The following is a 24,363-nucleotide window of genomic DNA, read 5'->3' as shown; positions in this document are numbered from 1 at the left end:
GGCTTGCTTCATCATTTCATTTTTTCTTTCTCCAGAAATATAAAGAAGTTTTGGACGCAAAATGACACACTTGCTTTCTGTGAGATTGATGAACGTACCACTCCATTGCTGTCAAAACTTTGAGGTTTCTGCACGCTGCTGTTTCCTGACTGGCAGTTACATGTGATTGGTTGCCGCCACTGTGAGGGTGTTGCTGATTGTCAGAACAGACTAATTTTACTGTGATATGGTTTCTTGCTGCAGCCACTGGTTTCCTGCCTACAGTTTTTCTCTAAACCCTTGCTGTTTTTCGACCTGCAGCGGCACACGCTGATTTTGCTTTGTGCTTTTCATTTTCTCCTCGCTGACCATTAAACATCATCATGGCAGATTCAGAAGCTGTTAGAGGTAAATGCAATACAATCTACATTACATTCTTGTTGTTGATAGTAATTTCGTCAGTCGTGGTCTAATGGTTAGAGAGTTGGACTCGTGACCAGAAGGTTGCCGGTTGGATTCCCAGGGCCGGCGGGTAACGACTGAGGTGCCCTTGAGCAAGGCACCTGACCCCTACTTGCTCCCCGGGCGCTGCAGTGATAGCTGCCCACTGCTCCGGGTGTACGTGTGGTCACCACTTGCTGTGCGTGTGTTCACTACTCTCTGGATGGGTTAAATGCAGAGGTCACATTTCGGGTATGGGTCACCATATCTGACTAATAGGTCATTTTCACTTACTTTCACTTTCACTTCACTCATACTGTACTGTTTTTGCGCATTCTAAAATTGCAGTTGACTGTAAAAAATCAGACGTGCGTTTTGTTGGAGACACACTTCTTTCCTGAACTATTTAAGTTAAAATAGTTGATAGAATTAATCACTGAATTTTTGGATGCATGAGGTGTATTCTTCGTTGATACAGACAACCTACAATTCTTTGCCTCCTTTGTTTGAAAATGAGTGACAGTGAAGATGTGGTGTTTAAATGTAAATATTTTAACTTTTTTTAGATGTAGTAAACATGATTACAAGTGATTTTAAAAGGTTTAGAAAATTACTTTGATAATAAGGCAAGAAACACTGCATTGGTTTTATTACACGGCGCTCTGGAATACTTGCTTCTGATTGGCCAGTTGTGACATTCCAAGGTCATTTATTCCCCGATAATGACCACTAATAACACACAGTTATTCGGGTATTGTGAGTCATTTTGATTCAGGCTTCAAGAGTTTCTTGTCATTTGTACAGGAAACACTCTGTGACACTCTACAATGAAATTGTTAGTCTGTGAATCTTCTAACAGCCTAAGACATGGCAAAACCCACAAAAGTACACAGTAAAAAGTTACAAATTTCCGAATGTGTATAAAAGCAGTGTGTATCATTGTGTTGACAGTGTGTTCTGTTGACCTATTCAATCTATATGCAAACTGAAGTGGATCCAAAATGTCTGAGATGAAAGTCTTTTGGATGATTCTCTTAAGAACTACATCACTCACTATTGGAGTCTGTGCAATGGGCCAGAAGTCATTGAGGCAGACTGTTTTACTGTTTTGGGGCAGTGTAAAGAGGGTGGTGCTTCAAACAGGTAGGAATTTAGGCTTGTGCAAAAGATGAGTTGAAGCAGCTGAGCAGGTTCAGACCCATCCAGGGATGTCTGGGCCATTTTTTGTGTGTGTTTATTTTCTGGAAAGTTTACTTTCCAAATTGATGCATGAAAGTGGTGCATTTGCGGCCCACTGGGAAAAGTCCTGTTATGCCAGATGGCCATTCTGCCCCTGATCGTGAAGATCAACTAGTGGTGTGAAAGCAGTCTGGTAGAGTTATGAATTGCTCTGAGACATGAAGGATCTAAATGCAGCTTTATTACACAAGAGTTCCAGTAACAGGCCAGGTCAGGAACAAGATTAGGGCAGGCAGCAAACAATCACAGACAAAATCATAGGCAACGGTCTGGGCAGGCAGCTGAGGTGCAAAAGACAAAAAACAATCCAAAGGTAATACACGATAATCCAACACAATAAGAATGCTCAGAAATGTAGGGTGTAACACTAACAGGACTTCGCAAAGACAGACTGAATTAACAGGGTTAGTATAGAGAGAGGAATCAAGGCTAATGAGACACAGGTGAATGCAATGAGGGGTAATGAGTCCAGCAATGGTTTATGGTAATTGCAGTGTGAACTGATAGTTCGGGTAATGTCTGTAGTGCCCTCTGGTGGAGCTCAAGAGCACTTCTGCTGATGGACGTGACAGCCCCAGTCATTGCGGCGGAGGTGAAGAGCACCAAGGTGGAACAGGTAGAGCAGGGAGCCAGGGCGGAGCAAGCAGGGCTGGAACAGAAAGCACAAACAGGTTAATAGCAGCCTCTGCAGCTGTAACAGTGCATGCACGGAGTTCACAGGCAGTCATCTTGGCTGAGGCACGGATCTCGTGAGGATCGTAGGCAGCCATCTTGTTGTACTGCACTGGCAGTCATCTTACGAGCGAGCTCTGTACTGGTGGCCATCTATCAAAGGAATCCGTCTAAATAATCCTCTGTGCAGAGGTGGGTAGTCTAGGGGCCAAAGAGTAAAAGTCCTGCCATACTTTTGTTTCACCCATGAGCTGATTTCACCAGAGGAGGAACCAAGTCATTCCTTTCAAGTCACAAGCAAGTTAATGAGATAATTAAGTGACTAATTAAATGATGATTGAGCATTAGTGATGATCACCTGCTGTTATTGAGAATCACAGAGGATCAGATGTTGATGTTTTATTGGTTCAAATGATGCCACCATCATGGAGATCAGTGTTTGCTTTAGTTGGGCTCTTGACCCTTGACCCCTGTGTTAGATTTCTCTCTGTATCAATGCATGTGCTGTTGTAAAGCAGAGAGATCAGTGTTTGCTTTAGTTGAGCTCTTGACCCTTGACCCCTGTGTTAGATTTCTCTCTGTGTCAATGCATGTGCTGTTGTAAAGCAGAGAGATCAGTGTTTGCTTTAGTTGGGCTCTTGACCCTTGACCCCTGTGTTAGATTTCTCTCTGTATCAATGCATGTGCTGTTGTAAAGCAGAGAGATCAGTGTTTGCTTTAGTTGGGCTCTTGACCCTTGACCCCTGTGTTAGATTTCTCTCTGTATCAATGCATGTGCTGTTGTAAAGCAGAGAGATCAGTGTTTGCTTTAGTTGGGCTCTTGACCCTTGACCCCTGTGTTAGATTTCTCTCTGTATCAATGCATGTGCTGTTGTAAAGCAGAGAGATCAGTGTTTGCTTTAGTTGGGCTCTTGACCCTTGACCCCTGTGTTAGATTTCTCTCTGTATCAATGCATGTGCTGTTGTAAAGCAGAGAGATCAGTGTTTGCTTTAGTTGGGCTCTTGACCCTTGACCCCTGTGTTAGATTTCTCTCTGTATCAATGCATGTGCTGTTGTAAAGCAGAGAGATCAGTGTTTGCTTTAGTTGGGCTCTTGACCCTTGACCCCTGTGTTAGATTTCTCTCTGTATCAATGCATGTGCTGTTGTAAAGCAGAGAGATCAGTGTTTGCTTTAGTTGGGCTCTTGACCCTTGACCCCTGTGTTAGATTTCTCTCTGTATCAATGCATGTGCTGTTGTAAAGCAGAGAGATCAGTGTTTGCTTTAGTTGGGCTCTTGACCCTTGACCCCTGTGTTAGATTTCTCTCTGTATCAATGCATGTGCTGTTGTAAAGCAGAGAGATCAGTGTTTGCTTTAGTTGGGCTCTTGACCCTTGACCCCTGTGTTAGATTTCTCTCTGTATCAATGCATGTGCTGTTGTAAAGCAGAGAGATCAGTGTTTGCTTTAGTTGGGCTCTTGACCCTTGACCCCTGTGTTAGATTTCTCTCTGTATCAATGCATGTGCTGTTGTAAAGCAGAGAGATCAGTGTTTGCTTTAGTTGGGCTCTTGACCCTTGACCCCTGTGTTAGATTTCTCTCTGTATCAATGCATGTGCTGTTGTAAAGCAGAGAGATCAGTGTTTGCTTTAGTTGGGCTCTTGACCCTTGACCCCTGTGTTAGATTTCTCTCCTGTATCAATGCATGTGCTGTTGTAAAGCAGAGAGATCAGTGTTTGCTTTAGTTGGGCTCTTGACCCTTGACCCCTGTGTTAGATTTCTCTCTGTGTCAATGCATGTGCTGTTGATAAGATGACGATCAGTGTTTGCTTTAGTTGGCTTGACCCTTGACCCCTGTTAGATTTCTCTCTGTATCAATGCTGTGCTGTTGTAAGCGAGAGATCAGTGTTTGCTTTAGTGGGCTCTTGACCCTTGACCCCTGTGTTAGATTTCTCTCTGTATCAATGCATGTGCTGTTGTAAAGCAGAGAGATCAGTGTTTGCTTTAGTTGGGCTCTTGACCCTTGACCCCTGTGTTAGATTTCTCTCTGTATCAATGCATGTGCTGTTGTAAAGCGAGAGATCAGTGTTTGCTTTAGTTGGGCTCTTGACCCTTGACCCCTGTGTTAGATTTCTCTCTGTATCAATGCTGTGCTGTTGTAAAGCAGAGAGATCAGTGTTTGCTTTAGTTGGGCTCTTGACCCTTGACCCCTGTGTTAGATTTCTCTCTGTATCAATGCTGTGCTGTTGTAAAGCGAGAGATCAGTGTTTGCTTTAGTTGGGCTCTTGACCCTTGACCCCTGTGTTAGATTTCTCTCTGTATCAATGCATGTGCTGTTGTAAAGCAGAGAGATCAGTGTTTGCTTTAGTTGGCTCTTGACCCTTGACCCCTGTGTTAGATTTCTCTCTGTATCAATGCATGTGCTGTTGTAAAGCAGAGAGATCAGAGCTGTGCAGTGAGCAACTCTTCACTGTTTTCATATGATGAGTATAACTCAGCACTGCTTTATAGCCAAATATCTTTTTTTCTTCACTCTATATTTAGGTTTTACATAATAAACCCAGTGACTCCGACAGCGTTCAAGCAAATTGTTTCTCTAATAGTTACAGTAAATTAATTTTAAATAAATGTAACACATATGAAAACTTGAGCTCCAGCACTTTCTAGACACACACAGACATCAAGAACCAGCATATGAAACTCAACAACGATGACAATCAACAAAACGCTTCATGCTGCAATGAATGAAAAACTCCCATAATGCATTGCAGTATGACTAATTATTGTCACCACTGTTGAGCTTCATATGATAAATGTTCATGTGTAAAAGCCTGATCAGGATTTGTTCTCAATATTGAAGCATTATTGTGTATTGATTTAGGAGTTTTTGTAATATCCAAAAGTATTTAATAAACCCAGAGAGATTTAAATCTGAAACACTCATTCATGGAAATCATAAACTATTCTGCTCCTTTAAGATTTGATTCAGTATTTCACAAATGTTTGATGTAAAACAATACTGTAATTGCTTAGAGGCAAATCTCTTTGAATGACTTAAAGGCTCAAGAGCTCAACTAAAGCAAACACTGAGCACAATTATGGTGGCAATGTTGTTGTTGTTGTTGTTGTTTTCTTTCTTCCAGCTGATGTCATCCAAGGCTGTGGCTGAAGTCAGTTGTAGTTCTTGTGTTTCTCTTTTCTTCAGTGATGTTGATTGTTAACAGCAGGTGTTCATCACTAATGCTCAATCATCATTTCATTACTCACTTAATTATCTCATGAACTTTAACTCTTTGAGGACTTGGATGTGACTTGAGACTTGCTTGTGACTTGAAAGGAATGACTTGGTTCCTCCTCTGGTGAAATCAGCTCATGGGTTCATGGGTGAAACAAAAATATGGCAGGACTTTTACTCTTTGGCCCCTGGACTATACACCTCTGATCCTGACCCTAATCAGTTCTTATAAAACTAATGTTTTTAAGATGCAGCATATAAAAACAGTCTGCTATAGTTAGCTTCTGATCAACAAAGTTAAAATGAGCAATTAACTCATAAATCAACCGCCTTCTTCAGTCAAACTCTTATGAAAATTAACCATAGTAGTGGTAAAAGTGTAGTAACAATGTTTTTTTTGGTGTATGTGTTTTGCTGTAGTAAAAAGTGACGGTTCTCTGAAAGTTTTCCAGCAGCCTAATATTATTGGAGATGTTTTCGTGCAAATGGTCAATTGTATTTAAATGCATGTATGCCTTACTGAGTTGCATTAAACAGTTTGTAAGTACAGCTAAATGCCTCAAGTAGAAAAGTGCAGTTGTGGCCCGATACACGCCTGGGTCCTCGGCCCCGATCTGGTCCACACATCTGATTGTGAGTAGAAAAATGAACGTGGCCCGGAGATTATTGAATGAAGGACTGTGGCCCAGATGTGGCCCACTTTGTAAAAATTGAAGAAGAATGTGAACTGTGAAAAACATTTGTTCACTGAACTTGACTCATTTAAATCATCTGAAAAGAGTCATTGATGCCTTCTGTTTAACATACACAATCAGTGAAGAAAACATGAACAATAACAGAAAAAAAAGCTATTGACTCAGTCACACAGCTTTAGATGGACATCTACTGTAAACAGAGATGGGCATTTCTGATCCTGCAGAGTCTGGCACACCTGAAGCAGGTAATCACTCTGATAGCAAGCAACCATTGAATCGATGTTAAACCCTTTTTTGTCAATGTTAATTGCGTTGGATGAACATCACTTTTGCACCCTCTGTTAATGTTGACAACATGTTGAAATTTCAGCAAACCACCATTAGTGTGATTGGTGTTTGCTGAAGTTGGACTCTTGAATCAAATTTTGTGTTAGTTTTTTTGTGGCTATTCATATTAGAATACTTTTGTTGCGGCAAAGAGCTCTAAGATCCAGTGGGTTCAAGAAAAGAAAGCAAACTAAGTGAAATGCTGATCACCATAATAGTGATTTCAAACAAAATATTTTAAATATATAAACCTCTGTTAGTTCTTGACAAGATCTTTTGTTCACATATGAAATAAAGTGAAAGTCGTGTGTGTAATAAGTGAAGATGGTAATGATGGTTGTGTTTAATTCTCTTCTGGTGAGAGCTTGATGTTCATCTACATCTGTGTGACTGTAAGTGTGTGGAAGATGTGTGTGTTTTCTGTTTTTATTCATGTGATTCTTCTTGTAAACAGCAGGTGTTCATCATTAATGATCAATCAGCACCTTATGAATCACTTCATTATCTCATTAGAGTGTTACTTTTTAACACTCATAGTGTGTATTATATAAACACTGAGGGGCGGTTTCCCAGACAAGGATTATTTTAAACCAGGACTAGGCCTTAGTTAAATTAGGATAATTAAATTGTTTTAAAAAACCTAATTTACAAAAAAAACATTACTATGTGCTTCTTGAGACAAAACAATCGCACTGATATATTTTAAGATATGTCAGTGCAAGTTGTTTTCGATCAAGGCATCTCTAATATTTAAATTAGTCTGAGACTAGGCTTAAGACCTGTCCGAGAAACCACCCCTGAGAGTGTTGATTTAACACTGGGGGTATTGCTGTGTGTGTGTGTGTGTATGGCTCTGAGATCTGTTAACATGCTATTGATATACATGTCATGTTTTTCTCTTTGTTTTAATCTCTGTATGTATAAAAGTAATGTTGGGGTGAATGTAATGGTGAGGACGAAGAAGCTCATTTAATGTTTGGTTTATGTTGAATTTAAAGATCAGGATTTTTATTTTTACAGCCCAGTCAACTGTCTTGATGGGTGATGCAGCAAGGAGATCTCCAGAAACACCCTTATATCAGAAGAAAAGGTATTTCTATGTCTACCATGATGAGGTCATTAAAGGACTTTGAAAGATATTCTAAGGCCTTTATCTCCACATCTTGTGTATATAACTATAATACACTTTCATTTTGGGTCCCAAAGTAAAATGTAGTGCATTAACATTGCATGCATGCATACAGCACATCACCAGAGCAGATGCAAATATTTTTGGCACTGGGCCTAGTTTTAGTGCATGTGACATTCTAAAGTTAACATAAAACACGCTAGTCCATCTGAAGGTTATATGGATTGATAAAAAAACATGTAAAATAAATGAACATCATTATGAAATAAGAGTTGTGAGTAACAAATATTAAATCTATACTCTCAGATTTTGGTGTTTGATTGCCGGTGTGATTGCCGTGTTTCTTATTGGAGTTTGGATTTATAAAGCCACAGTAAAACCCATCGATTCTTGCTATCCTAAAGCAGCAGTGGCTGCAGATGCCGTGAATTGCTCTCAGGTTGGGAGGTATGATTTCAAAGTATATATGTATATAGGCTATATTTTTTTTTCCATGTATGTATATTTACTTTAGGGGAACAATGTAGATTTTGCTGTTTGAGCAGGACATTGAGACTTTAATTCACCAAAGCAGCATTCACCAGATTACAATGAATAGCCAGGATCTTTATGAGAAATAACATTGAAATTTATTATTAGACTACCATTTTAACTGCTAGGGAGACACGCTAAACAGAACAGGTTTCAATTGCACATACAGTCAGGGGTGGGCATGTATTTAACACTAAATACATGTTGATTTTGCTGGAGCGTCATGCATGGAAAATGTCCAGGATGGAGGGGGGAGGGACACCAATGATCCTTGCAGCTGTGTTCACTGTCCGCTGTAGGGTCTTGTGGTCTGCTGCACTACAGTTCCCATACCAGACAGTGATGCAGCTGGTCAGCACGCTCTCAATGGTTCCCCTGTAGAAAGTGGTGAGGATGGGTGGAGGGAGACCAGCTCTTTTCAGCCGGCTGAGAAAGTGTAGGCGCTGTTGTGCCTTCTTGGAGAGTGACATGGTGTTTGTGGACCAGGTGAGATCCTCTGTGATGTGCACCCCCAGGAATTTAGTGCTGCTGACTCTCTTCACAGTCGAGCTGTGGTCAACAGAGTTTCTTCTGAATTCCATCACAACCTCCTTTGTCTTCCCCACATTGAGGGACAGGTTGTTAGTGCCACACCATTAAGCCAGCTGTGCAACTTCCTCTCTGTAGTGCGTTTCATCGTTGTTGCTGATGAGACCTACCACCATTGTGTTATCAGCGAACTTGATGATGTGGTTGGAGCTGAACTTGGCAGTGCAGTCGTGGGTCAGCAGCGTGAAGAGCAGCGGGCTAAGCACACAGCCCTGTGGGGCACCTGTGCTCAGTGTGGTAGTGCTCGAGGTGTTGTGGCCGACACGGACTGACTGAGGTCTTTCGGTTAGAAAGTCCAGGATCAAATTACAGAGGGAGTTGTTGAGGCCCAACGGGTTTAGTTTGTTGAAGAGCTGTTGTGGGATTATTGTGTTGAATGCTGAGCTGACGTCAGTGAACAGCATTCTAACATAGGAGTTTTTATTTTCTAGGTGGGTAAGAGCCAGGTGAAGGGTGGAGGAAATTGCATCATCCGTAGAGCGGTTTGGACGGTATGCAAACTGGAGCGGATCGAGTGTGTTGGGGAGGCTGGTTTTGATGTTGTGCATGACTAACCTCTCAAAGCACTTCATTATGATTGGAGTCAGTGCTATGGGACAGTAGTCATTTAGACAGGACACAGGTGATTTCTTTGGTACCGGCTGGGGACAGACAGAGCGCCTGGTCGTTGGGAGGTGTGGGCAGTTTTTTTGCAGGTGTGTCATTCAGCATTTCAAACCATGAATAAAAGTGATTGAGTGCATCTGGGAGAGATGTGTCATTGTCACAAGCCTGTTGCGGGGGCTTGTAGTCAGTGATGGTCTGAAAGGCTTGCCACAGGCTCCATGTTTCTTTGCTGTCTGTGAAGTGGTTGTTGATTTTTTGAGCATATGACCGTTTTGCATTTTTGATGCTGCAGGACAGATTGGCTCTTGCTGTTTTGAGGGCTGCTTTGTCTCCTGATCTGAATGTTTCATTCCTGGTCTTTAGCAGCCCACAAACCTCTGCTGTCATCCACGGCTTCTGGTTTGCACGTGTGGTTATGGTCTTGGTGACTGTCACATCATCAATGCACTTTGTGATGTAAGCAGTTACAGTTTCAGTGTACTCCTGCAGGTCTGTGTGGTTGTTGTAGGTGGCCGCCTCTTTTAACATGTTCCAGTCTGTGCACTGAAAGCAGTCCTGTAGTGTTGAGGTAGCCTCCTGTGGCCAAATTGTGATGAGTTTTTGAACCGGTTTGGCGAGTTTCAGAAGTGGTCTGTATGCTGGGATTAACTCAACTCAACTCAACTTTATTTATATAGCGCTTTTTACAATTTTCATTGTTACAAAGCAGCTGTACATAAGACATATTGACTATAAGCAAACCAATTAAAGTTATACCTGTAAAAACAAGAAAAAGGTGAAAACACAGAAGACACAGAAGACACATACCCACATACAAAACACTCCACACACACAATATGCACACGTACTAACACACAGACACACACACACAGACGTGCACGCACACACACATGTACACAGACAAGTACGCACACACACAAAGACACATGCACAGTGAGAGCACACATTTAGGATAAAGGAGAGAGAAGCACAGGTCAAATATAACAGACCATAAATTCCTATATGCAATATTAATTAAGTAAAACTTTAAAATTCTAAAGCAGCCCCCCCGGCCAGGCAGATGCAAAACAGTATGCAAATGGTGGCGAGGAACCCAAGACTCTAATGGAGAAAAAAAAACTCAGGAGAACCCAGGCCCAACCAGGGGATTCCAGTTCCCCTCTGGCAAAAGCTGCTGCCTCTGCACAAGCTCCAGAGATCTTGCACAACAAGGCTAAATAAAATAAATAAACTTACTAATAAGGTAAATTATAGTTTAAGATTATCATTAATAATCTAATAGCATTTGAAGTTTTGTGGTGAAGACATGTCAAGAGACCGCGTCCTTCTTTATCCAGCTCTATCATCTCAGCTCTTGTCAGGTCCCCACTTCCCATTCTCCGCTCTACCATCAGGTCAGGCCATGAACTGCATCCTGCTCGCTGTGGTAACCTTGGAACAATGAGACAAGACTGGCTGAGAGTAGAGTACTGTTCTGTACTCTTTGATGCAACAAGTACATCAGTTGTGTTTTTGGTTCCGGTTGATCTAACTAATGCAGCCTAAACCCTCTGAAGATTTATATTATGGAAGAGTAGTGTATGCAAGATTAAAAAGATGCGTCTTTAGTCTAGATTTAAACTGACAGAGTGTGTCTGCCTCCCGGACAGTGCAGGGAAGACTATTCCAAAGTTTAGGCGCTAGATAGGAAAAGGATCTACCACCTGCACTTGATTTTGAAATTCTAGGTATTACCAACTGACAGGACGCCTGAGAGCGTAATGCACGTGAAGGACTGTAATACAAAAGGAGTTCATTCAAGTACTGAGGAGCTAAACCATGTAAGGCTTTATAGGTAATAAGCAAGATTTTAAAGTTAACGCGATGCTTTATAGGTAACCAGTGCAAGGTTGACAGAACCGGGCTAATATGTTCATACTTTTTTGTACGTGTAAGAACTCGAGCTGCCGCGTTTTGGACCAATTGGAGTTTTTGTAATAAGCCTGCAGGGCAACCACCTAACAGTGCATTACAGTAATCTAGTCTTGATGTCATGAATGCATGAATTAACTTCTCTGCATCTGAGATTGACAGCATATGACGTAGTTTAGATATATTCTTAAGATGGAAAAACGCAATTTTACAGGTGTTGGCGACGTGGCTCTCAAATGACAGATTACTATCGAATAGAACGCCAAGATTCTTTGCTGACGACGAGGGTTTTATGGAACATCCGTCAATAGTTAAACAGTATTCTTGGTTGTTACTTATAGCAGTTTTCGGTCCAATAAGTAACACTTCCGTTTTGTCCGAGTTCAGTAATAAAAAGTTGTTACTCATCCAGTTTTTTATATCGACTATGCATTCCATTATTCGATGGAACTGCTGTGTTTCATGAGGCTTCGAGGAAATATAAAGTTGAGTATCATCAGCATAACAGTGAAAGCTAACTCCGTGTCGCTTTATTATATCTCCTAGAGGTAGCATGTATAATGCGAAGAGCAGAGGCCCTAAGACTGAGCCCTGTGGTACACCGTACTGGACTTGCGATTTGCGTGACACCTCATTGTTTATTGCTACAAATTGAAAACGGTCGGATAAATAAGATTTAAACCATTTCAAAGCTATTCCTTTAATGCCGACGTAATTTTCGAGTCTATGTAGGAGTGTGCTGTGGTCAATGGTGTCGAATGCAGCACTAAGGTCTAGCAGCACCAATAATGAGATACAACCTCGGTCAGACGCTAATAGCAGATCATTTGTAACTCTGATCAAAGCAGTCTCTGTACTGTGACATGCTCTAAATCCAGACTGGAATTCTTCATTGCTGTATTTCCTTTGGAAGAAGGAGCATAATTGAGTTGAAACTACTTTTTCCAGAACTTTAGATATGAAAGGTAGATTCGATATAGGCCTGTAGTTCCCTAGTTCTCTAGGGTCGAGTTGGGTTTTTTTGACAAGGGGCCTTATAACAGCCACCTTATATGCTTTAACATAATGGATATGTGATCCGTGTACCTGAGGTGAAGGCGGGGTTCAGCCTTGTATGCATTCTTTTCTGTTGTGTAAACAAAGTCCAGTGTGTTGCTAAGGCATCTTGGTAGCCCAAGCCATTTCCTCACTTGTGTACTCACCAACCTCTCCAGGTTCTTTGCATGAGACACTGTGAGCTCATACATTGAAATTGGCCACATCAGGCATGGCAACAAGCCAAATTGGAAGCACCAGAGTTTCAGCTTCCCAGGAAGAGCTGTATTATTGATTTTCTTGAGTCCACTGGCTGTCTCTTGCCTGAGTTGTTCCACTTGTTCGGCGTCTTTAAGGTCTGCGGTGTACCACCGTCCAAGGCTTTTGATGGGCTTTTCCGTGACCGTTGGTGTGAACTCACCCTTTATTCAGAACCTGTCATTGGTAAGCCGGCCCTTGACAATAGCAAAGCTGCGAGATTTGCTGGGTTTGACCTCCATTTGTGCCAACTAATGTTCTCCTGGAGCGTATCCAGCAGCCGCTTTGTACATGCTTTGGTTGTTGTGATGTTGTCATGTCATCCATGTAGGCCCTGATTGGAGGTAGGCACAATCCATTTTTCAAACGCTCTCCTCCAACCACCCAACGCAATGCCTGGATTATTTTTCCATTGCCATTGTGAAAGCCAGTGGTGAAATTGTGCAACCTGCCATTATGCCAACCTCCAGCTGTTGCCACATGGTGGTACTATCCTGTGCGGTAATACAGAATTTGAGATCCTGAAAATATGCCTTTATCAGCTTTGTTATCTGCTCTGGAATGTGAAAGAAGTCAAAGGCTGTCCACAGCAGCTCATGTGGCACTGATCCAAAGGCATTGGCAAGATCTAGAAAAACCACATGCAGGTCTTTCTTCTCCTTTTTTGCCATTTGCAACTGGTGCCAGATGACGTTAGCATTTTCCAAACATTCAGAGATGCCCTATGCCTGCCTTCTGCACTGAAGTGTCAATTAATTTGTTACTCTTCAGAAATCCTGAGAGTCTATTGGCCACAATGCTGAAGAAAATCTTACCTTCCACATTCAAGAGGCTAATTTGGCGAATCTGGTCAATAGTTGAGGAGTTTTTCTCCTTGGGGATCAGTATGCCTCCTGCCCTTCTCCAGACCTTTGGTATCCCCTGCTTTTTCCATGCCACAGCCATTAACCTCTAAAGGTACTTCAACACCCCAGGGGCTTTCTTGTAGAGCCTGTATGGTATACCGTTGGGTCCAGGAGCTGGGAACGTTATTTTCTGGTTGCAAAAAAATTACCAAAAAATAACCATCTGGGAAAGTTATTTTCTGGTTGCAAAAAAATAAAACCTGAAAATAACATTCTTAGAACGTCCCAAATAAATAACCAAAAGGGAACCAAAAACTAACGTTAGGGGAACGTTTTGTGTTTGCTGGGTAGCAACGCTGTTAAAGGCGTTTGATCTGACAGCAAGATAGCAGTTAAGAGTAAGTTAGTAGACGTTTTAACACCCTTTGTAAAGTCAGGGACAACCGGACTACGTACCGCAGGGTAGAGGGATAGGAAACACGCTTTGTGAGTTTTTGAGTTGTTTGTCTGTTTAGGGCTACTGTAGAAAACATGGCGGTGAATTCTATGTAAAGGCCAGCTCTGTATGTAGATAGAAATAGTTTTTTCTAAGGTAATGAAACATAACCATTCATTACGTAAGGTCTTTATACACCTATGAAGACATAGTTTTGTATATTATATTGCATTTCTGTCAATAGATCATCAAAAACATCCCATACTGTCTTCAAGTCTCAAGTCTACTTTATTTATAAAGCCCTTTCGACTACACAGTAGACCAAAGGGCTGTACACAGTAAATACACATAGTATAATAAAATTAAAATAAGAAACAACCAAATTAAGAACATAAAACCAAAAAGCAAAACAACACACTTACCAAAACATAAAGTCAGACAGTAAAAGCCATAGAGAATAAGTAAGTTTTTAAATGAGCTTTAAAAACACCAATGGAATGGGCAGATCTAATATCAGGCGGAAGCATATTCCACAACCTTGGGCCAGCTACAGAAAATGCACGATCTCCTTTAGTTTTTAGGCGAGTTCTCGGGACTGAGAGTAATACAGAATTGAACGACCTTTGAGGTCTACAAGAAATGCTGCCAATGCAGCTTTTCTAACACAGTAGTACTGCAACTTTAAAAATTTAAGGCAGCTTATGGGCAAAATGGGTAATAATTTTTACAGTGTGGGTTAACTAAAATATATCTATTTGAGTTTAAACAAAACGCATATTTGGGTTAAGTTAACTCATGTTTTAAAAGCAGCAGGTGAACTTTCGTTTTTAAGTTTAACCAGCTTGAAATTATTTACAGTGTAAAATTTGGGTAGTTTTCTTAAACGTACCTTTGATCTTTGACAGGGACATCTTGTTGTTGAAGAACGGCTCAGCGGTTGATGCAGCTATTGCTACTCTATTGTGTGTGGGTCTGTATAACTCTCAAAATATGGGAATAGGAGGAGGAGTGGTCTTCACTATATACAATGCATCTACAGGTACTTAACCACAATCTCACAATAGCTACAACTCTTGTCCAAACTTCCACACTTGTACATACAAACACTTGAATATGCAGCTAATAGCCAGCTAACAAAAGTTTGTTATAAGAATGTTCCTTAGAGGTTTTTCATGTTTTTGAAAACGTTTTAAAAATATTCAAAAGGTCCATTTTTTATGTTTTAAGATTGCTCCCAGCTAACAAAAGTCACCATCAGTGTTTCCTTGAGTTGGGCTCTTCATCCTTGACTTTCATGCATTAAATTTTTTTAACATGATGTAACTGTGTGCTTTTAAAATTCTTTTTTATGGCACTGCAAATGAGAATTTAATCAAGCGGTCTTTGGTGGTCATTGAAATTGCCATCTTCTTGTAGTTTGACTCTCTGATCTCATCTGGATAATGAACTTAATCAAAGTCAAGAGCTCGACTAAAGGAATTTCAGAAAGTCGAGTCCTGATTGTAAATGTGAAGTGGAGTTGGGGACAGAGGAGGGTAATTTGCTCCTGAGCAACATGATAAGCTGCTGATAGCCGAATGAATTTTAAATAGAGACTGTGATAGCGTGATATTTCTATAGGTAAATGAGGATCAGCTGATGCGAGCTTGACTCCCGTGACCTGCCAGAACTAATATCCTTGTTTCATTTAAATATTTTCAATGAAGCCTCTTCCCATTGACTAATGATTGGTCGACTGTCAATGAGCAGCGCCCTGTCGACAGTGATCATCTTTATAAAGTTCAGCCTCCTCTAGTGAATGTATCTGTGTTTAATGTGTGATGAAAATCTGGACCTTTGCTGGTCAATAGAACAAGAAAAAAAATGCATGAACAACCTGTTAAGATCATTCTGACCACCTGCTAATAAAGCTAAAAAGTAGCCTACAAGCCCACAGTTTCTGTTCTAAATGTTTCATAATCTTAACAAATGGAGTTGTTTCTGAAACCTTTTTTCGCCTTCAGGAAAGGTGGAGACAATCGATGCCAGAGAAACTGCTCCACAGAAATCATCAAAAAACATGTTTGACAAAGACCCCCAGAAAACAGAATCAGGTAAACCACATGTGCCCAAATCCAGCATCCATGATGATTTCACAACACAGACTGTGATTTCATAAACACAGAAGCAGTTATTCGTTTTACAGCCTGATTTCCTCTTATTTGAACCACTTCTGTGTGTTTTTAGTAATAGGAGGACTGGCCATCGCTGTTCCAGGACTACTCCGAGGTTTCATGATGGCACACAAAAGACACGGCAGACTAGAATGGAAAGATCTGTTTCAGCCCAGTATAAAGATGGCACGCAAGGGTGTTAAAATTGGCAGTGCCATGGCTGAAGCCCTCGAAGAGAAAAGAGAAAGGATTGAGAATGACAAAATATGGTGGTAAGAATTATTTTGAACTAACCAAAAGCTGAATTAAAAATAAATAAACATGAGGAAAACACAGAGCTAACCATTGAGGCTAAATGAACGTGCCATTTAAAGTAAATCATATAAAGTGTACTGTTTTCCACCATTGTGTAATTCACCATTAATAGTTTCCATTCATCTTGTTTCTTTCTTTGCCTCTTTTACAGCGACGTGTTTTGTGATTCAAACAATAAAACCCTTAAGGAAAATGATACGATAAAACTTCTCAAACTAGCCGACACATATGAGCTTATAGCAAATGAAGGACCAGATGTCTTTTACAGTGGATCACTGAGTCAGAAAATAGTGAAGGACATCCAGGCCGCAGGTGATTTCATGATATTATTTCATTCTGTTCATGTTTGATGGTAGCTAATAATGACAAATATGATCAATTCTGTCCGATTGGTTGGTTTGTGGTGACAGGAGGAATAATAACATCTGAGGATCTACGGGATTATGAACCAAGGGTGCATGAATATGCATTCAACTTTACTATGAGGAATTATACATTTCACGTTCCTAATGCTCCATTCAGTGGACCCGTGCTCGCTATGATCCTCAAAATACTCGACGGTGAGTGAGTGAGTTCTCAGACAGTGTACTTGGTGTGATCCTTCAAGGGTTAAGTTAACTTTCCTTATTGTTCAGTCCAAAACATAAACCTTTTCATTTCAGGTTACAACATCACACGCAACAGCATACAGACAAATGAGAGGAAGATTTTGACATATCATCGTATAATTGAAGCTTTCCGCTTCACTTACGCCCGAAAGAGTGAACTTGGAGATCCTCAATTTGTCAGCATCACTGATGTAAGTTCAATTTATTTGTACTCAAGGGTTTCCCTGTTGAAAAAAGCAGCATATGCTAGTAAATTATGTTTTGATGCTGGTTTGACCAGTTTAAACCAGCTATGGACCAGTACATGACCAGCTTAAACCAGCACAAACCAGCATCAAAACATATCATACCAGCATATGCTAGTTGTTTCAACAGGGTTCTGCACTAGATTTGTAGCACATTAAGATATTTAAAATAAAATATTGTCAAAAAATACTTTCACATTACAAATCCATACTGTCAGAAAGACTCAAAAAACAGAGAAGAACTCAAGTCTCTGATCAAATTCACACGAGAAGGTACAACATGAGGCTTAATTAAAATTAATAGAGAAACAAGAGGGCGGAATCAAACACCACAATGACATCAGAGCATGTGATGATGAGCTGAACCACGTGCTTCAAGACAACGTGAACACAGGACACCATAGAGAATTTATTTGTAAAAAAAATATTTGAATGGACCTGAGATGATAAGAGATGCAAGAGATGATAGATTCAAGACAGTGGACCTTGAACGTCACAGTTAAAAGATACAAATAATGACAGGATGTTCATTTTTGGATGACTTCTTTTAGAAAATAATTAGCCCATTATAGTATAGAAATGTTATAGCCGACATTATTTTCCCAAAGCATTCTTTCACACAGTTTTCCTATCTTGTTTTACAGATCATTCAAAACATGACTTCAGACGAGACTGCAAGAAGCATCAGAAGTAGGATAGATGACACCACCACCAAACCTGACAGCTACTATGGGAAAGATATCTCTCCGCCTTACGACTCTGGGACGTCTCATCTGTCTATCATTGCAGAAGATGGCAGTGCTGTGGCCGTCACCAGCAGCATCAATGATCTGTAAGAGACAATTCTCGATTATTCTTAATCAACCAATGCATGGGATCACTCTGCACAATAATGTATAAACATGTGAATGAACACCACAACAGCTTAAGCAGACACTTTTCAAAACAGAACATTTATGTCACTGCCCATACTTTTGGCCACGACTGGACCTAAAATAATAATAAAAATAGATGAATAAATAAAATAAAGACAATATTGTGTTACGATACATGGTCCTATTCCAAGCTTTTCTCTATGCAATGCACATTGATGAAACATTACTGAAATAAAGGAGGTGGGACCAAGTCATTGTTTTCAAGTCACCGGTAAGTATCGAGTCCTCAAGTCAAGTCCCGAGTCAAGAGAGGCGAGTCCAAGTCATGTTGCAAGTGCTGAATGTTAATGAACTGAATCAATATCACTTTTGTTCCCACAAAAATCACCATTATTGTGATCAGTGTTTGCTTTAGTTGGGCTTTTGACTCTGTTATTCTAACATTAGATTTGGTTTCTTTTTGCTGTTGTAACTGTGTTAAAATACAATTGTTGCGCCAACAGAAGTTAAGACAGATGACTCACACATAACTGATTAGCTTTTGGCTTGACCACGTTGTCAAACAGCTAATAATGTGTTGTACATTTTTTACTTTGTCTTCGTACAGTTTTGGCTCTATGGTGATGTCACCCACAACAGGCATCATCTTTAATAACCAGATGAGTGATTTCAGCCGTCCTAAACAAGAAAACAACATTAATATGAACAACTTAATTCAACCAGGTAAGAACTCCTTTTATTTAGTTATTCATTGGGGTAATGGGCGTGATATTTGTACATTTGGAAACATGTCACAATTTGGAAGAAAACGTAATTACAACTTCTGTTTCATGCTGACTTTAATGTTTGCAGGTTTGAAAGGGTTCTGCAAAGGGTATCTGTGTTGTGATCTGTTTCTATGTCTTTTGTTTTGACAATCCCTGTTATTTTCTGTCACCAAACCCTTATTGTGTTGTACAACACTTGTGTGATATGTGGCCCTCATGTTGTCATTGTCTTTTGTCAAGCTATGACCATGTGAGTCCCACATTTAGTCACGTCTTTGTTTATTGTTGGTTTTGTTTTGTGATGTTAAACTGCACTTGGGTTCTACCGACCCGTCTTCAATGACAGCACTTTGTTTAAATAAAGAAAAAATCTCTTTGCATTCGGATTATGACATCCAAAGGCGCGATAAAGTGTATTTTTTCATCATGTGTTTCCACTATGTTTTGACACAACATGCAACTGCAGTGATGTAATTGTGTACTTGTGTTTTTGGACAAGGTAAAAGACCACTTTCATCGATGTGTCCCACAATAATAATGGACAACTCGCAACCAAAACACAAACGGGTCAAAATGGTGGTTGGAGCTTCAGGTTGGACAAGAATCCCCACAGCAATTGCACAGGTAACAACAAACCCAAACAGATTTATACAATTGAAGCATGTTTGAATGCGTGTTCAACTGTACACAACATAAAGACAACATTAACAAACCAACATGGTTTATTCTGATTATGCTTAAAAGAACAGTTTCCCCTAAAATAAAAATGCTGTCATTTATTCTCCTCATGTGGTTGTAAACCTGTATGTGACTCTTTCTTCAGTAGAACACCAAAGAAGATATTTTGTGAAATGGTTTTGTGTTCAAGTCAATGTTACATTCTTCAAAATGTATATTTTTGTGTTCTGCAGAAGAAAGTAAGTCTTAAAGGTTTAAAATGAGGATGAATGATTTTATTGGGGGGTGAACTATTATTTGCTTGAGGTTACACTAAGTGCTTCAATTTTGAATTTTTAGATTTACAGGTGTTTGTCAAAATACATTTTTCCGTCTCCTGTCTCTCTCGTCTCAGGTGGTCCTCAACTATCTGTTCTTTGACTATGACTTGAAGAAATCTGTTGATGAACCCAGAGTTCACAATGGGTGGAAACCAAATGTGACATATATAGAAGAAAACTTTGATGAGGTGGGATTCTTGCAAAAGTCGCTAAGACATCTACATAAACCGATCGACAAGAGTACAATGATAGTTATTCACATTTTGTCTGTGTTTTGTGTTTGTGAATGCAGTCTGTGCTTGAGGGACTGAGGCAGAAGAATCATGATATAAATCTGAATCAATCGGTGGCAGAAGTCCAGGTAGCTGTACGACAGGGCGACAGAATCTGTGCTGTATGTGACTGGAGGGAAGGCGGATTTCCTGCAGGATACTGAATCACTCCTGTACACACGCTCCTGCAGTCACATGTGACAGGCCAAAGTTTGCCGTTTAAAAATGAAAGCTGTTATTATCTATTATTGTGCTAACTGAGTAATCAGAAAATTATTTTGATTCATTATTTTTAATAGTATGCAATAAAAACAGACACACAGATGTGTTGTATGTGTGTCCTTATGACTATGAGTTTCTTTTTTGCATTACTGATGGGTTTTACTGATAAAATTATCCATTTTTGAACATTAACAGTGATCAAATAATCTGTGTTGGAATCTGTTGTTATGAATTGTAGATGATGAAATACCTAAATTCCTTGCAATTGAGCACCTCAGAGATGACATATATTTTTATGCCAACCCAGAAGTTAGCGCCGCGCTGGTTCCCTCAACCTAAAGCCTATGCATTTTTCCCATAGACTTTAAAATAAGATCTGTGATAGACAAAACGTGTAAACATCATGAACGTTTTTTAATCAAGATAATCTTTACAGATTAACACAAAATTGGCTATTTTTGAAGCCTAAATACAATCGGCAGAAGTAAAAAGCTAACAGGATGGCTAACACTATGGTTGCTCAATATCAACGTCACCACCATCAATCCTCCCGACAACTTTCTCAAACTTTATTAAATATGTGTTCCCTGGTAAGTAAGTACTCCGTGAATGAATCCCTAACAATGTTTGTAGAGATTTGTGCCCATGTTGCATTATTTGTGAGCTTTATATGCGCAATGACGTCTAATGTCCCCGCCAAAGGAAGTAGTCGCTTTTAGCAACTTGTTAGCAAGTGCCGTATTAAAGACACAACAAAGGTTTAAAAAATCACAAGCAGGTTATAACTGGTGTGTTTTATGTCATAGATTAAAACGTGAAAATATTTAGAGGTTTTGTTAACCACAGACTTTATTTCAGGTGATTTGCCAAAAACCCATTCAAGAACCCCGTAGACTTAGGAGTGAGGAAAGCAGAAGTGGTAAAATGGTAACTTGCTTCCAGGGTCTGCATCCATGCAAAAATATGTCATCTTGAGGTACTCAACTGTATGTTGAGAAACTTTGTTTTTTACTGATGGACTATTTGCTCACACAATTGTTCACAAAGTGGTGACGCACACCGCTTCATTGACTGTGAATGACAGAGTGTTTTGGGATGCTCCTTTTATATCCAATCACGACGATCACCTGTTTCCAATAAACTTATCCACCTATGGAATGGTCCAAACACGTGTTTTTTGAGCATTCCTCAACTAAATATTTGCAAAAAACAATAAAGTTTATCAGTTTGAATATTAAATATCTTGTCGTTGTGTTGTATTATAGTAAATGTTGGGTCAGAAAGGAATGTTTTTATTTACGTTTTACACAATGTCCCACTGGAACTGGGGTTTGTAAATTTACACGTGTCGCTGCTGAAACTGATATAACTGATAATATCACAAAGGCTAAGAGTACAGAATTGAAGGTTAAACGTCATAAGAAAAACTATATTGTTTGTAAAATTATGCAACATGTTTTGGACATTAAAGTTTTTTCAAGAAGTGTTTACAGACCAGATTACAGAGTTTCTAGAGAGAGCATAGCAACATGAATTGCTGAGCCGTTGCACTTCAAGACATCCCTGCAAAGAAAGTGTACTCAAGGTTTGCAAAGTTACAAAAATACGAAAAGCAAATGTTTTTTCTACCCATGGCTCTGTGTCAACCTAATATTGTACTGAATCTGATTTTAAACATCAGAAGGTAAAAGCCCAGTTCAATCTAAACACAAATGCTAGTTTTTGCAGTTCATCACAAAATAGTAGAGAAAATAGATCAATTAAATGTATAAAGAATTAAAAAAGGAAGAAAAATAGTATTTATATAAAAAATATGCTATATCACAGGATGCTATTTTTACATTAAAGTGTCTATAGCAGTGGTTCCCAACTCCAGTCCTCAGGGCCCCTGACAGAATATTTGAGATGTCTCCCTATATTGAACACATGAACAAGTTAATGAGATAATGAAGTGATGATTGAGTCAGTAATGATGAACACCTGCTGTTAACAAACACAATCACTGAAGAAAACATCAACAATGAGAAGTGTAGTCAGTGTGACTTTGCTGAGAACTTAAGAGTTTCATAAAAGCACAGTTGTAAAAAACCTAATTTCTATTTTAATTGAAGCATATTGTTAATTTGATAATAACATCTGATAAAAACAAAAAAACACAAATTTACATGTGTAAAACATCTCTTTCATTAGGCCTCTTCAATATGTAAGTGTTTTATTAAACACCATTGCAAGCTCTGAAAAAAATTAAGAGTGTTTGCTTTTGTTGGGCTCTTGATTCGTCTTTTAATGTTTGATTTTCTTTGCCTATTGAAATCGTATTGTTGCGGCAAAGTCAACGAGGGTCCAGCAGGATCCAGTGTAGTAATTGTGAAGTTAGGGTTGATATGTTGTTCATGAGATTGTTGTGTTATTGTTAACATTTTGTGATGTTCCAGAGGAGAAATATTGCTGAATCAGTTAGACATCAAGAATCAGTATGAATCTCAACAATGGTGACAATCAACAAAAGAAAGCTTCATGCTGCAATGCATGCTGGGTAATGTCATAGTACAAAACTCATTCCTGACTCCCAGCATGCATTGCAGTTGATCTGTTTATCTGAATTATTTTGATGATTGTCACCATTGTTGATAAAACTTCATTGATTTTGCCCCAGAAATTTTGCATTTTTGTGACCAGAACATATCAATCAATCATTAACCACAAATCACTTACTATACATGCTGCTTTTATTTTACAACTCACAAAAAAAGCCAAACAACTATAACTGTCCTGTTGTGATAGTTTACTTTCTTTATGCTTTACACGTGCTTTCATTAAACACATTCACAAACATTTAAGAAAACAAAAGAAAATGGAGGAACAAACTTCACAATGTCAATCATCAAGGTCCCAACTAAAGCAAACACTGATCACAATAATGGTTTGATGAAATTTAATTTTTTCAACATTAATTGCATGGTGCAAAAGTTATTTTGATTCAATTGCATTAGCATTGACAAATCAATCATTTTTAACATTGATTTAATGGTTGCTTGCTATCAGGCTATTAGAGTTGAGTATTCTGTTGTGTTGGGATTTTACAGAGTTTTTGTGACGTCTGTTTTAAGAGTTGTGCAGAAGACTATCTTGTTGGGTTTACTTGATTCAATCATGTTCTCTCTCAATGTTAATTTCATGTTGAGTTTACATGTTTCACTCATGTTCTCTCTCGATGTTCATTTCATGTTAAGAAAACATTAAATAATTCAATCATGGACAGTGGTTCCACATGTTTATATTCGCTTCTTTTTGTGCAATTTTGAGCTAGAAACCTATACAATTGTGTTAAATGAAATTGATTTGTTCAAGTAAAGTGATCAGCATCAAAAAATCATTTTTTGAGTGTTGGCTACCACATTGTCTACTAAAAAGAGAAATTGATCTGGTTTGAAAGGATTCGTATACACACAAAAATAAATAAACAGCTCCCCTGGTGACCATCAGCTAAGTTTAAGCAAGCGTTAGCTTTTCTGTTGGCAAACAAATCAATGACATGAAACTGAGAGTAAATGACTGCATGTGAGCTCTTACTGGCCGTCTCTTCTAAGCTAGAAATGTCGCTGTCAGAGACAATCAAACACTAAAGCAAAACCAGTTTTAAGGGATTTTTCTAGTCTGAAATGAACAAAAATAATTTATCAAACTGGAACTACGCATGTGCACACAATAACCTCTCCACTGAGGAACCCAAACAAAACTGAACTAAACTCAGAATTTTAGACGCACTGCTGGATTATCCTTAAATATCTTTAGTCCTTAAAAATATATACCTGGGTATGAAACCCTGCTACAATTTAGTGGATTTGTCTGTATGATATAAAAACAGTTCTGTGTGATCTATCATCTATAACTGGGGACACATTTAATGATTTTCAACACGAATATGAATGGAATTTACTCTGCTGATCTTACCCAGTCTGTTTCATTTGCACTCAGTCATTGTTTAAAAGCACAGATCAAA

At 39.3% G+C, this 24,363-nt stretch overlaps 1 protein-coding gene across 1 annotated transcript; it reads left to right on the top strand.

Moving 5' to 3' along the window:
• Window positions 1-212: 212 nt before the first annotated feature.
• Window positions 213-20,460, top strand: LOC130552897 (glutathione hydrolase 1 proenzyme-like). Its single transcript, XM_057331574.1, has 14 exons — window positions 213-387; window positions 7,587-7,656; window positions 8,002-8,142; window positions 14,811-14,944; window positions 15,909-15,998; window positions 16,132-16,330; window positions 16,525-16,685; window positions 16,784-16,933; window positions 17,036-17,172; window positions 17,871-18,058; window positions 18,709-18,824; window positions 19,368-19,492; window positions 19,941-20,054; window positions 20,159-20,460. The coding sequence occupies exons 1-14, from the start codon at window positions 363-365 to the stop codon at window positions 20,300-20,302; spliced, it is 1,794 nt and encodes a 597-aa protein (XP_057187557.1). The 5' UTR covers window positions 213-362; the 3' UTR covers window positions 20,303-20,460.
• Window positions 20,461-24,363: the final 3,903 nt, after the last annotated feature.

This window comes from Triplophysa rosa, linkage group LG4, assembly GCF_024868665.1.
Source record: "Triplophysa rosa linkage group LG4, Trosa_1v2, whole genome shotgun sequence".
In the NCBI taxonomy this organism is placed as follows: Eukaryota; Metazoa; Chordata; class Actinopteri; order Cypriniformes; family Nemacheilidae; genus Triplophysa; species Triplophysa rosa.
This window is presented reverse-complemented; position numbering and strand designations above follow the sequence as displayed.

Bases quoted from the DNA above. Each gene is read 5' to 3' on its own strand.
- LOC130552897 (XM_057331574.1), top strand. From the start codon at position 363: ATGGCAGATTCAGAAGCTGTTAGAG. The intron at 17,173-17,870 runs GTAAGTTCAATT...CTTGTTTTACAG, and splicing joins AATTTGTCAGCATCACTGAT to ATCATTCAAAACATGACTTC. The intron at 18,059-18,708 runs GTAAGAGACAAT...GTCTTCGTACAG, and splicing joins ACCAGCAGCATCAATGATCT to TTTTGGCTCTATGGTGATGT.